This window comes from Myxocyprinus asiaticus, chromosome 7 (assembly GCF_019703515.2).
Source record: "Myxocyprinus asiaticus isolate MX2 ecotype Aquarium Trade chromosome 7, UBuf_Myxa_2, whole genome shotgun sequence".
NCBI lineage: Eukaryota > Metazoa > Chordata > Actinopteri > Cypriniformes > Catostomidae > Myxocyprinus > Myxocyprinus asiaticus.
Window position 1 is genome coordinate 20,692,575 of NC_059350.1, and position 14,047 is coordinate 20,706,621.

The 14,047-nt window shown below is 38.3% G+C and overlaps 1 protein-coding gene and 1 pseudogene across 14 annotated transcripts in view; one reads left to right on the top strand and one right to left on the bottom strand.

Moving 5' to 3' along the window:
* The window catches only part of LOC127443886 (GRB2-associated-binding protein 1-like), a 121,927-nt gene that overhangs the window by 38,952 nt on the left and 68,928 nt on the right, over positions 1–14,047 (bottom strand). For 13 of the 14 annotated variants that reach the window (XR_007897720.1, XR_007897721.1, XM_051702909.1 and 10 more), the window contains one exon: positions 5,282–5,579. Coding sequence is in view for 12 of the 14 variants with exons in the window: in XM_051702909.1 (XP_051558869.1) it covers positions 5,282–5,579 (298 nt within the window). In the remaining 2 variants the exon portion in view is untranslated. Of the gene's footprint in view, positions 1–5,281; positions 5,580–11,006; positions 11,112–14,047 lie in introns of those variants that run through there. The other variant, XM_051702915.1, reaches the window with a different exon arrangement.
* On the top strand, positions 1,363–3,281 carry LOC127443902 (zinc finger BED domain-containing protein 4-like; annotated as a pseudogene).

Below are 14,047 nucleotides of genomic sequence, written 5' to 3' on the forward strand. Positions count from 1 at the left end.
CAGCATATATCTTACTTTCAATTATCATGGAGTGGTTATAACAGCTTATTTAACTTCTCATGTCGATCCCATTCACAGAATGAAGCAGAAAGCATGATATTTATTGAATATGTAACCTAAACAAATGACAGGTCCAGTGACAGATGCAAGCATACAGACACCAAACCTATAAAAATACCATCGATCGCTAGGAAAATATAGACAAACCTAGTGCCCGACCGATATATCGGTATCGCGTATATGTTTACTGATATGCACAGATATGAAAACTTTTTTCAGAAAATATAATGCAGAAAACAATGCTTTAGAATTGGTGTTATAACGTAGTTTGTCCAGCAGAGCACGCTCCGACTCCATTGTTTACAGAGCTGACTCTGAGCTGATGGTGGTTCTGCGGACAGGGTGGAGTTGAGCGGTGTCTTCATGGTAAGTTTCTAACTAATTTGTGAAATAAATACTGGAATGTTAATAAACAATGACCCCATCATTTTCCCTTTTCAATATAACTAATATAACTTTAACCATGTCCCTGACAACCATGTCACTCATGTTTACCAAATCTGTTTGCTATGTTAGCCAGCTATAGTTTGTCAATGCAGTCAGTAATGTAGCAGATTGAAAGGTAAACATCAGAACATCTTTTTGCAGCTCAGCAGACAATGGTGCGATGGTGGATTGTGTCTGTTGAGTGTTGATTTCACGCTACGCTGTTACCTAGTTGGTGAGACGCAATGCTGGAAAGTAAATAAATTCCATCTTTTGCGTTCTGTGACAATGAGCTAATAGCTAACTAGCTAACCATGTAGCTACTTTCATTGCTTGTCAGCTGAGTGGAAGCTAATGTGCAAACATGTATTCACCAAACTGTTTTGTTCAGAATTCACAGTTTGGTACCCCCTTCAACCAAACAAATCCAGTCATTGCATTTATAAAATGTAATATTTAAAAGTCTGGTTTTCCACCGTTGAAAGTTTCCCCTGAACTTGTATAGCAGAATACGGTGTAACACCGCTGCCACCATTTATCTCTTGTCTCGGAAGCAGCAAACCATGAGTTATTGTTTGTGACTGTTTTGTTATTCATTAACAGTGAATATTGCTGATGATGTTTTGATAATCAAGAAAACTGTACTTTAGTACAATTTAGAGGTGCTTGTATTTTACTGGAGTATTTCCATGGCATTTCCTATTACTTTATCCTTCCACTCCACTACATTTCTGAGGAAATATTGTACTTCTTCCACTGCATTTATATTTTTTTTAACAGCTATAGTGATTAGTTAATTTTCAGATCAATATTTTATACGTAAAATATAAGAACAGTTAAAATTAACTTATCTCTACATTTAAAAAAATACCCATCTTAAAAATGCCCAGCTTAAATCAAATGTTTTCATCACCTAGATGGCTGAAAAGCGACAGCGAACGGGTAGTAATGTGTGGGACTACTTCTCCAAAGATGGTGATGTAGTTTTCTGCATTACCTGCAAAGCAAAGATAAGCCAGGGATCTAGCAAATCCAGTCAAAAGAATACCACCAATTTGTGGTCTCACCTGAAAGTGAGCCACAAAGATCTCTATACAGAGGTTGAGGGACAGCGAGAGGCACAAAGAAGACCCCTACCACCAGCAGCAACAGTGCAGGACAGACTGCCACAGATGTTTGACAACTTAACTAAATGGGGCACTTCAGAAGAATCTGGACAAGTTGGTGATGGAGATGATTGCCACAGATATACAACCATACTCCATCGTTTCATGTGTTGGTTTTAAGAGGCTTTTAGCTGCTGCAGAGCCCAGGTACACCATAAAATCAGTTGTTTGAAGTGCATGGCAAAGTGGTGGAAAAAAATCAAACAGCTTCTCTCTGTTGAAAATGGAGACATTGCATTCACAACAGACTGCTGGTCAGGGACCACCGAGGCGCTGATGAGTCTGACTGCTCATTTTATCAACAAAGAGTGGAAAAGAGTACAAATCGTCCTTAATGTAAAGGCGATGTCAGGATCCCACACTGGTGAATATGTAGGCAGCCTGTTTTTAGAGATGCTGGAGGAGTAGGCCATCGACAGCAACCATGTACTACTGGTACTACGTGACAGTGGTGCCAACATGGTAAAAGCGATAAAGATAGCGGACATGCCAGGCCTCAGCTGTAGCACCCACATGCTCCAATTGGTAGTACAGGATGGCCTTGCATCACAGAGGGCTATTCTGGATGTCATTGCCAAGCTGAAGAGGTGTGCCACTCACTTTGGTCACTCTATCTGTGCCAAGCAGAGACTTAAAACAATCCAGTAGGAAGTTGGCCTCCCTGGTCATGCCATCCTTCAGGCCACCCCAATGAGATGGAATTCAAAATTACACATGCTCAAAAGAATGCAGGAGCAGAAACGAGCATTCACCCTTTATTCTGCGGAGTACGGGCATTTTACATGCCCAACTGGTGATGAGTGGGACATAGTGGACAAAGTCATTGACACTTTGACTCCAATAGAAGAGATCACTCTGGAAATGAGTAAGTCGGATGCTTCTCTCTCATGCATCATACCCACAGCTGAAGTACTACGGCGCTATTTGGAGTCACAGGATCCAAGCACAAGGGGAATCCAAACCCTCAGAAAGACAGTGCTGGACAGCCTGAAGAGGAGATTTGCAGCCATGGAGGAAAGAATAGAAGTGGTTTTGGCCTGCATGTTGGATCCTCGCTACAAGCAGCACCCTCTGTCAGACACAACAATAAGCATGGCCAAAACCTGGATCCAGGAAGAGGCAGAAAAAGTAAGCAGCAGAAGCAGCACCAAAGCAAGCAGCAGCAATGCAGCCACCAGCAGGGAAGAGAGTACAACAGGGGAGGAGCAGTCTCAGAGTCTGTTAGACAGCCTATATGATGAAATGCTGCTGAGTCAACAGGCACAGCCACCTGGAGGTCTGCTTGAAGAGCTGGAGCGGTATTTGAAAGAGACAGTTCTGGATCGGAAAACAGGTTTGTTAAAACACTTTGAGTTTTTTTTCTAGAATAAACATCAATGTTTTATATCCAGAAAAGTAATCTTATTTTTATTATCATCAGGTGACCCTCTGCAATGGTGGAAACAGAACAGTGGCCGCTATCTGAAGCTGTGTCTATTGGCCAGGCGGTTCCTGACTCCTCCATCCTCCTCTGTCCCCAGTGAGAGGATTTTTAGCATGAATGGAAACATTTGAGGACAAGAGGAGCTCCCTGGCAGGTGTAAATGCAGAGAAGCTGTGCTTCTTGTTTTACAACCTGCCCCTAATTGACTGGCAGTATTAAAATAGTCAGCATTTGTCTGACATGAAACAGTACTACAAATGTTTATTTAGCAATTTATTTTATTTGAATTCTTTATTTAAATGGTCAGCAATTGACTGATGCTAAACAGTACTGATGTTTTAGTTATTTATTGTATTTTTATTTATTCTTCATTTTCTCAGTGTTCATTTCTAGAATTTGTTGACAATGTATAATGTCAAATATTCTTTGATAAAAATATTTAAGAAAGCAGCCTTCTGAGCACCTTTGCATAGTCATATCGGTGCAAAATCGGTGCACAATCTACACAGAAAAGGTCTGTTTTCATTCCAGCTCAAAAATTAACTATATCGGCCACCATATCGGTAATCTGTGAATTTCCCCCCTCTAAAATCGGTAACGGTCTCAAAAATCCCATATCGGTCGGGTTCTAGTATTAACCACTTTATAAAAGCAGTAAGCAATAAAACAGATTGCTTAAATATCTAGCAATATAGCATAAAACTAGAAGCTAAGCCGAAGGCGACTGTGGCAAGGAACACAAAACTCCATAAGATGTTGGATAATGGAGAAAAATATCCTTGGGGGAAACCAGGCTCAATGTGGGGGCCAGTTCCTCTCTTTTTCCTCAAATCTGATTTTTTTGAGTGACTGCTCAAACTGCAAGTTATATGTGGCCAGATCAGTTTTTTCTGTTCAGACTACAGTCGCTTTTGCTATCACGTCCACATTACTTGTCATGGTAATGCAGCAAACTTGCGTACATTCACCATGCATGAGATTTTAGCGATGGATGTTTTACCATTGATTATGCTTTTCATGAGGGGAGTATCCAAATATGAACATTCTTCACAGACAACGGCTTAAAAATGGGAGAAGTAGCATATGCAATGTTTATTGCTGCTAGAGTTGTTGCTGCCCTTTTTTTCTTGGAGTCCTGTATTTGAGAAGAGAGCGAAACATCCCGTATTGGAGGCTGTGTTTCCCATATTAAAGCATAAAAAGGTCGGACGGTGAGACGAGGAGCTGCGTCCTGTAATGAAATGCAAATTTTCCCGTATTTGCGTGACATTCAATACTTTATCGTGTCGTGGTTTCTCGCAACCGGTATGGGTTACTGCACCTTAGTGCATCTCTTTGGTTAAGTTAAACCAATGTCTGTATTATTATGAGGTTTGCGTGATCAGTAACATATAAATGACATATGGGTGTGTTTCATTCAGAAGTGATGATCTCTATGCCCTGTCCACTAAAGACTTTACCTTCCACTGTGGGTCTGAAATGTATAATAAAACAGGCTGAATTCACTTTTGAAGTCATTTTTATAAAAAATTATGTTTGTAACAATCCTACTGCATGGCCATCATTATTGTATTAAATTTGATGTGCCCTATAAAGGTATTAATTATGCCGTTTGGAGCACAGTATGTTTTCTCATCGCAAAACCTGACGAATAACAACCGTCTCGCACAGCAAATGATGAAATTATGAAATCCGATCTGACCGTTCAGACTGAGACGCATTTAGAAAAATAAGATTTAAATCAGATTCCAAACCACCTATGAATGTGGTTTGGATGAGGCTTGTAAAAATCTGATTGTAGCAGGGTGGAGGGCAGGGCCGGGTCGTGATTCCGCACACCCGGCCCCTAATTAGGCTGATGAAGCCCGAGAGGGATCAAGGTGACCGGAGACAGCAGTGCGACAGAGAGAGAGTGACAGGCAGCTGCCCGACACCTGTGCGTGTGTCTTGGTTCAGTTCGTTTAAAATATTATTTATATTGTCAAGCCGGTTCTCGCCGCCTCCTTTCCATTGAGAGTGTTACACTGATTTAATGTGTTTTTGTCCTGTTCAGACTACAAAAACCTAAACGGATTAGAGTGACAGCGTCCAAAAAAATCAGATTTTTTCTGCCTGTGTGAACAGAGCCCAAGAATCACTTTTGACAACATATATCAATCAGTATGCACTGGTGTGTGTTTGTGTGTGTGTATATGACATAAATTACCTTCCGTATCGGTGGGGTTGAAGCCACAGATGTCACAGATGCAGCGTACCCACTTGTTCATCTCCTCTTCAGTGTCGGCCACCAGGTAAAATATCCGGTCAATAGTCTTGATGTCAAAGATGAAGCTGTGCTCCAGGTCCTTCTTGTTGAATGTGAGACCGGCGTCAACCTGCTCGCACAGGTTCAGATCAATCACGCGGATGGGCTTCTTGGCATGGTCATTCTTGTAGTATTCCAGCACATCTGGATCTCCTGTCAGCCTCCCACTGCGCAGAACAAACCATCGTTTCTTCCATGCCTGAAAGGAGAAGAGGGGAATCATTTAATTCAGTTTGCATGTACTGCAAAATCCCTTTCTGAAAAGTCAATACACTCTGTAAATATCTTGATAAAGCCCCCAGGCAAGTATTTTCTATGTAGGTAATCGGCATACAATTACAGCTCCTATGCACCTGAATGGAGAAAGACTGAAATAATAAACACACACACACACACACACAAAAAGATATATTTATATACACCAATCAGCCACAACTTTAAAACCACCTACCTAATAGGGCTGCCCCTGACCAAAGATTTTCCTAGTCAACTAGTAGGTGTTAGTTTAAGCAATTAGTCGTCAACTAGTTGTCGCACATTTATGATATTAATTTAATTACTTAAATATATATTTTTTGAGGGGCATCAGAAAATGGTTTGAGTTCCAGGGCTGACAAAGAATGATATAAGTAACATTGCTAACACTGTTCTACATTACAGAGAAATACTAAACCGTAGTAATGAGCCTTTAAAATCTAAATTTTACAAGCGCACGCACGAAGCGAGCCGCAGCAACACCGGCAAAAACGGTAATTATTCTGAAAGCAAGGAGACTGTCTGAACATTTTGTTAATTTATAGAGAGAAATGCACATTAGAGTTGTGCTGACAAACGATGATCTCTGGAATCGACAATGGTCAGAGTGATCACCAATAGCTGATGCCTTTGATGATGTCAAGACGATATTTGGCTCGTTTTCAAATTTATTAAATTACTACTATTATTATTATTAGGCTATTATTATAATGCCCAATTCCCAATGCACTCTAAGTCCTTGTGGTGGCGTAGTGACTCGCCTCTATACGGGTGGCAGAGGACAAATCTCAGTTGCCTCCGCATCTGAGACCATCAATCTGCGCATCTTATCATGTGGCTTGTTGCATGCGTTACCGCGGAGACGTAGCGCATGTGGAGGCTTCGCGCTATTCTCAGCAGCATCCACGCACAACTCACCACATGCCCCACCGAGAGCGAGAACCAAATTACAGCGACCACGAGGAGGTTACCCCATGTGACTCTACCCTCCCTAGGAACCGGGCCAATTTGGTTGCTTAGGAGACCTGGCCGGAGTCACTCAGCATGCCCTGGATTCGAACTCGTGGCTCCAGGTGTGGTAGTGAGCATCAATACTCGAACAAGATAATGCTTTATTAACATTTTCCAAACAAAGTCTTCCAGAGTATAAAGATAGAAATGCATCACCTATTCAAGTAACAGTAAACATTTCCCAATGTCTAATTGGGAGGTTGACGTTAAAATAATTAGTCCCCACAGTTTGATTATTCATGAATAATTTTATTTATTTAATATTTCTATATTCATAATTTTACATTTAAAATATTAATCTCATAACATTATTTATGCATTTTCAACTGCTGTGTAAATGCATTTATTCCTGCTCTGTGAAAATACATCAGATGCAGCTTCTGTGCTAATGGTTCCACCCTTCCACCCAGTGTTTATGCTGGTTTATGCTGTATTAACGGTAAATGCGTTAATCGTGATTAAGAAAAATTAACGTGTAACATTTTTTAAAATTATTCGCATGCGATTAACGCATTAATTTCGACAGCTCTAATATACTGTATATATATATATACACTGATCAGCCACAACATTAAAACCACCTGCCTAATATTGTGTAGGTCCCCCTCATGCCACCAAAACAGCGCCAACCTGCATCTCAGAATAGCATTCTGCAGATGATATTCTTCTCACCACAATTGTACAGAGCGGTTATCTGAGTTACTCTCATCAACAAGGCATTTCCATCCAGAGAACTGCCGCTCACTGGATGTTTTTTGTTTTTGGCACCATTCTGAGTAAACTGTAGAGACTGTTGTGCATGAAAATCCCAGGAGATCAGCAGTTACAGAAATACTCATAGATATTTCAGTTCAGATATTTAAAAAAAAAAAAACAATGTCACCTTACAATAATTAATTTTGAGTTTCAGTGTTTTAAAATTAAATATCACTCAGAATTAAATTTCAGTGTACCATTTGTAATTCGGTAATATGAGAGAATTGGTCAGGGGTCTGAATACTTTTGCAAGGCATATATATATATATATATATATATATATATATATATATATATATATATATATATATATATATATATATATATTCAGGATAGTCTAGCTAATGTGCATTCACATTGTGACATCTCTGTCAAAAATGTGATTGGCTATTTTAATTCAAACATGGGACTTCCATTGAATTTGTGGCAGTACATCAGAGGAGCCATTTTTCTAAGAGAACATAATCTTCTTAGATTAGATTTGATAGAGAATCCACCTACTGGTCAGGAGAATACCTTAATTAAACAACAAAGCTCATTACCACTTTGTACAACACTTGTCTATTGGAAGGTGTTTAGACTAAGCTTCCAACTTGCACACAGCCTAACTAAACTGAATTCTTGACAGATATAAATAAATGTATATTATCTGTAAAATAAATAAATCGCTGTTATGTAATAAGAATATAAGAGAATTGCATCAAATGAGCACCAACTAACTACATGAAGAGCATTGTGAGATGTTTCAATCCTAGAAAGGTCATTGCAGGCCATTTTGTGGCATTTGATCCTGTTGATCCAGCCCCATGCAGTGGACACTGTGGGTTCTGACCATCTCACTCTGACAAAACTCCTTTTGGGGATACTGCTTAGTCCCTCAGCAGACAGACTTTAGTGTATCATCCCACAAAAGCCTGCAAAGAACTCATTAGAGTCCGACCGATATGGGATTTTTGAGACCGATACCGATTTTAGAGAGGGAAAAAAAATCACAGATTACCGATATGGTGACCGATATAGCTCATTTTTGAGCTGGAATGAAAACAGACCTTTTCTATGTGGATTTTGCACCAATTTTGCACCGATATGACGATACTCTGAAGGCTGCTTTCTTAAACAAATATTTTTATCAAAGAACATTTGACATTATTATTATACATTGTCAACAAATTCAAGAAATGAACACTGAGAAAATAAAGAATAAATAAAAATACGATAAATAGCTTAATAAACATCAGTACTGTTAGTATAAGTCAATTGCTGACCATTTAAATAAAGAATAAATAAAATAAAATACAAATCAGTACTGTATTTTTAGTATCAGTCAACTGCTGACCATTTAAATAAAGAATAAAAATTCAATAAATAGCTAAATAAAAATCAGTACTGTATGTTTAGTATCAGTCAGTTGCTGACCATTTAAATAAAGAATAAATTAATATAAAATAAATAGCTAAATAAACATCAGGGGCCAGTTGCACCAGCTATACGTACGTTACGACTTAGCCTAGTTGTGGCGTAAATGGGCACTAAGTCACAATTTATGCTCTACTAAATATTTGAGCATTGCATCATTCAATTTATGTAGGACGTAACCCTACGTATAAACCAAATATATACGGCAGCCTCCGACCAAGAGTAACTGATGGAATAAATAAGCAGACTCATTTAATGACATCAATGAGCTCATGTTTTGGTTGACAGGCTTAAGTCCTTTCGACATATATGATGATGTTGGCATTTACACTCACATTTACGAGAGAGAAAAAAAAAGAAAAAAAATTATTTTATGCGGTTCTTCAGTATGAAACCGATCTAACGGTACCGTTTTTAGGGTGTGTCGCCCGGTGTCAAGTTTCAATACATTCAAAAATATATATATATATATATATATATATATATATATATATATATATATAAAGGATATTAAAATGAATAAATGTCTATTTTTCCAGCCTGTTGTATTAGTATGTATCACTCCTCATTTATTTATTTTAGATACAGTTCCTATATATTATTATTTACACAGGGCAAATATACAATTTATTAAATCTACTTTTATTACGTATCCTATTTTAATGTATGTAAAACCAGACTTTTAAATATTACATTTTATAAATGCAACGACTGGATTTGTTTGGTTGAAGGGGGTACCAAACTGTCAATCCTGAACAAAACAGTTTGGTGAATACATGTTTACAAATTAGCTTCCACTCAGCTGACAAGCAATTAAAGTAGCTAAGTGGTTAGCTAGTTAGCTATAAGCTCATCGTCATGGAGAGTAAAAGATGGACTTTATTTACTTTCCAGCATTGTGTCTCACCAACTAGGCAACAGCGAAGCGTGAAATCAACACTCAAAAGACACAATCCACCACCGCATCGTTGTCTGCTGAGCTGCAAAAAGATGCTCTGATGTTTACCGTTCAATCTGCTACATTACTGACTGCACTGACAAACTATATCTGGCTAACAGCAAACACGTGTGATAAACATGAGTGAAATAGTTGTCAGGGACAGGGTAAACGTTATATTAGTTATATAAAATTATGGGGTAATTTTTTATTAACTTTCCAGTATATGTTTCACAAACTAGTTAGCAATTTAATGAGAAGAGAATGCTCAAATCCACACGGTTTAACTCTGCCCTGTCTGCAGAGCCACCATCAGCTCAGAGTCAGCTCTGTAAACAATGGAGTCGGAACGCGCTCTGCTGGACAAACTATGCTATGACACCAATTCTAAAGCATTGTTTTCTGCATTATATGTTCTGAAAAAAGTTTTCATATCGGCGCATATCGGTAAAAATATACGCCGATACCGATATATCGGTGAAAGGCTAATATCGGCCGACCGATATATCGGTCGGGCACTAGCACTCATGCTAAAATACTTAACTGACAATTACATTGTGAATCTGCATGTTTTTCCCATTTAAAATGGAGGGGGAAAAATGCAAATGCAGCTTTTGCATAAACAGCTGAGTTCAAAATGTCACACTGTGACAAAATGATGAGGGCAGCAGAGTTCAACTTTTTGATAACTACATGAACTCTACATCAAAAGGGTGGCTGTGAAACACTGGGGTCACCAAATAGAAGAGGAAAGGATGATGTGAAAATGAGAGTTACCACAAGAATGAGAAGCAATATTTAAGAGGTAGAGAAAAAGAGAAGGAAGTGTGAACAGGCATCACTGTAAACCTAGAAAAGAAATGAATTGAACAAATAATTGTTCGAATAGTAATGGTCAGTCTTTGGATGGATGGATGGATAGATAGATGAATGGATGGATGGACTTGGCCACCCTGCTCTCTATTTATTGGTATCGACATAGGCCATTAAAAAACTCATAACGGTCGACTACTAGAAACAGTACAAGACCTTAACAGCTGATAAAGTTACAAATACATTCCCCCAGGTTTTTCCTTATCTATGCCCTTAAATATCAACAGAACACTTGCAATAAACAAGATAAAGAAATAAACCCTGAGGAAAAGATCACAGGCTCCTATCATTAAACTGCCAGACTGCTGGGAATGCTAAAACTGTGTTGTTTATTTTTTACCATCAAGTTTGTAGGGGATGAACAATGCTGTACTTTACCCCCTCTCAGCTGTTTTTCCATCCACAGGATTCTCTTTGTTAGAGTGCCAAGCTCTGGCCCTCTGGATATCACCCCACTGCACTGCAACACAAGAGGCAAGAGCCCTGCCATGCCATGCCAAACCAAACACACACACACACACACACACACACACACACACACACACACACACACACTACTCAACAACTGATCAGCATGACAGACTTGCATGTGACGTGACCTAAATTTCCCAATGATGTACCATCAGTGCATCGTCACCCATAATGAGTTAGGAATTCTCTATCAATAGTTTCAGGTCAAAAGCTACACTCTGCGGAATATTTTGATTGCAATCGAGACTCAACCTTAACAATAACAAAAATCAAAACTGTGTTATCGTTAATGAAATAAAAAAAATTAACAAAAAAACAAATAAAAAAACAACATGAAAAACTGAAACTAAACAGAAATACCTTTAAATGACTCCAAAACTAACTAAAATAAATTAAAATTACCACAAATTAATATTACTTTCAGACAATGGCATATTATAAAATGCGAAACTTTTACCACCCACCTTAAACATGAAAAAGGCACTATATAGTGACAACACTAGCAAACTGGAGATATTTATCTAATGGTGTAAATTGCAAGTTTCACCACGATATGATCTTATACCAATTCTCTTAGCCAGTGATCTGATATTTGCCTCAAAGTCTGACATGATGCAATTTCGATTCAGGGGCCTGTGGTCAATATTACGATATTATGTGCTATATTTTACACAATCACTTACATTTATTATCTCACAAGTGCAACTAAAATATATTTTGAATATTTTATTGAGCTCTCTGAAAAGTGCAAACCAAGTATCCAAATTGGGACATCTACAACAAAATAAGGTACTTCAGTTGTTGAAAAAAAATCATACAGAAAAATAAATAATAAAAAAAACATATCATCTCATGTAGAATTCAAATGTGTTGCATGCACCACGATATCGAGGGAAGCCCAATTTAATCACGCATGTGAGCTGCTCTGCGCTATCCTGTAACCAGAGCTTGCAGCCCTATTGATGGGCAAGCACGGATAGAGCACAGCGCAACTTCAGGATTCAATCACTCCATGCCCATCTGTGTGTGGCCACGTGAGAAGCATATTTAGCGTTTATAAAGCAAGATGAATATCATAAGTTTGCTGCATCGCCTGATAGAAATGCGTACGGACTCTGGCAAGAGAATTTAAAAATAAAGGTGCATCCCTTAAAATATACATTGATGTTCATGCGTTGAATCGATGACATCATATAATTGGTGATTTGATAGATCCAGATCGATGGATCGTTACACCCTTATATTTAAAGGTGCAGTATGTAAGATTCAGAAACCCTTGTTATTAATGACACCTGTGGCCGTTAAGTGAACTGACAGATGAGTAAAATTACACAGTTATGACTGTTTTACTACAAACTTTGTATATTATATTTGACTCTCCAGTGCAGGAACAGGGCTAAAACAAAGTGTGGATATAGGTCTGACTATGCAAGACTGTAGTTTGAAGTAATCACAGTAATCATGTTAGCTAGCTAGCCAGCTTTATCAGTAGCTGTTAGTTAAATTTGGTGGATGATGAGAGTAGCTGTTTATAAAATGGACTGTACATTATAAATATGTTGACACAATTCAGTATTGATGCGATTCCATCACAACTGTCATTTTGATATATCAATGCGCTATTGTTTTATAATAATAGAATGTATATATTTTCTGTATAACCAAGTTACGTTACACTAATGAATGGGTCTTTTTGCATTATCTTGAACATTGTCTAGCATTCATTTCATGTGTTATTGTAGTTTACCTTGCTGAATAATTACAGATTAAAATTGATTATGACAGTTACTGTGCAGGCAAGATCAAGTTAGCTAAAATTACACAATCAATCCTTATGGCACTATATTTCACATGCTTTGCAGTTATGTAAGCTTACCTGTCCAATAAGAAGAACGCCAATTCAGGGTCGGTTTTGATCCCCACAACCGAACAAAGGTCCCTCCAGGAATCAAATGCCCTGCCGTTGTTCACTCTAGTTTTTGCTCGACCACGATCGTGTTACCGCTTAGCCAGACGGGATTCAGTAGATAAATGTTTTTTTTTTTTTTTTTTTTGGCTTACTCTGAGTTTGTGTGGGAGTCGGTGTTGTGCTGGGAGCCGGACGTTTGCTGGATTCCATCTCTAAGATAACGTTACCTAGTGTTGCAGTTTGTTGTTACTGTTGAATAGCGGAAGAGAAGCTATTAATGTCTGAGGCAAGGCTCTCGGGGGCGCACATAAACGTCACATCCTTTGGATTTTCCCGGTAAAAGCTATCCGCTCCCTTCGCATGAAAATCAGTCTACAGGCTTTAATAGGCAACCTAGGAAGTTCGGAAAGGGCTCATTTTTTAAAGTTGCGTTACAAGCTGTTCACACATTGGCAAAAAAAGGGTGAATATTACATGAACATTTTTACATATTGCACCTTTAACAACATTAAATTATTTAAATCATGTCAGTAAAATCAACTTTGGCAACCTTACGATATTAAAACTAAAATAAAATAAAATAAAACTGTGACAGAGGGACTCTAACATTTACATGACTTACAGTAAATTCAAGATATATATTTTATTAATTTGTGTTTCCTAAGAATTTAACCTATGATCTTGCCGTTGCTAGTGCCATGATCTACCAGTTGGGCTACAGGAACACAGAGGAATCTTAAGGCTCTATCTGTCGCTTCAAAACAAAGCACTCGCAGCTCAAATTACACAGATAGTGTGCGCATGTGTATGTTTTACTTGCAGAAGAGAGCCCTAGATAAACCGTCACATGGATCCTCTTACATGGGTAAACTGACAGGCAGTGGGAAAGATCTTCCAAAGAATTGTTTTTAGAGAATCGTCTATTCAGAACAATGGATGAGGAATTCTCATACAAAATGAATGATAAAGTATAAGTCAACATTAGGGGGAAGACCGAAAACATCGTTACAACCAATATTGGTCAATCTTGAATGGTTAA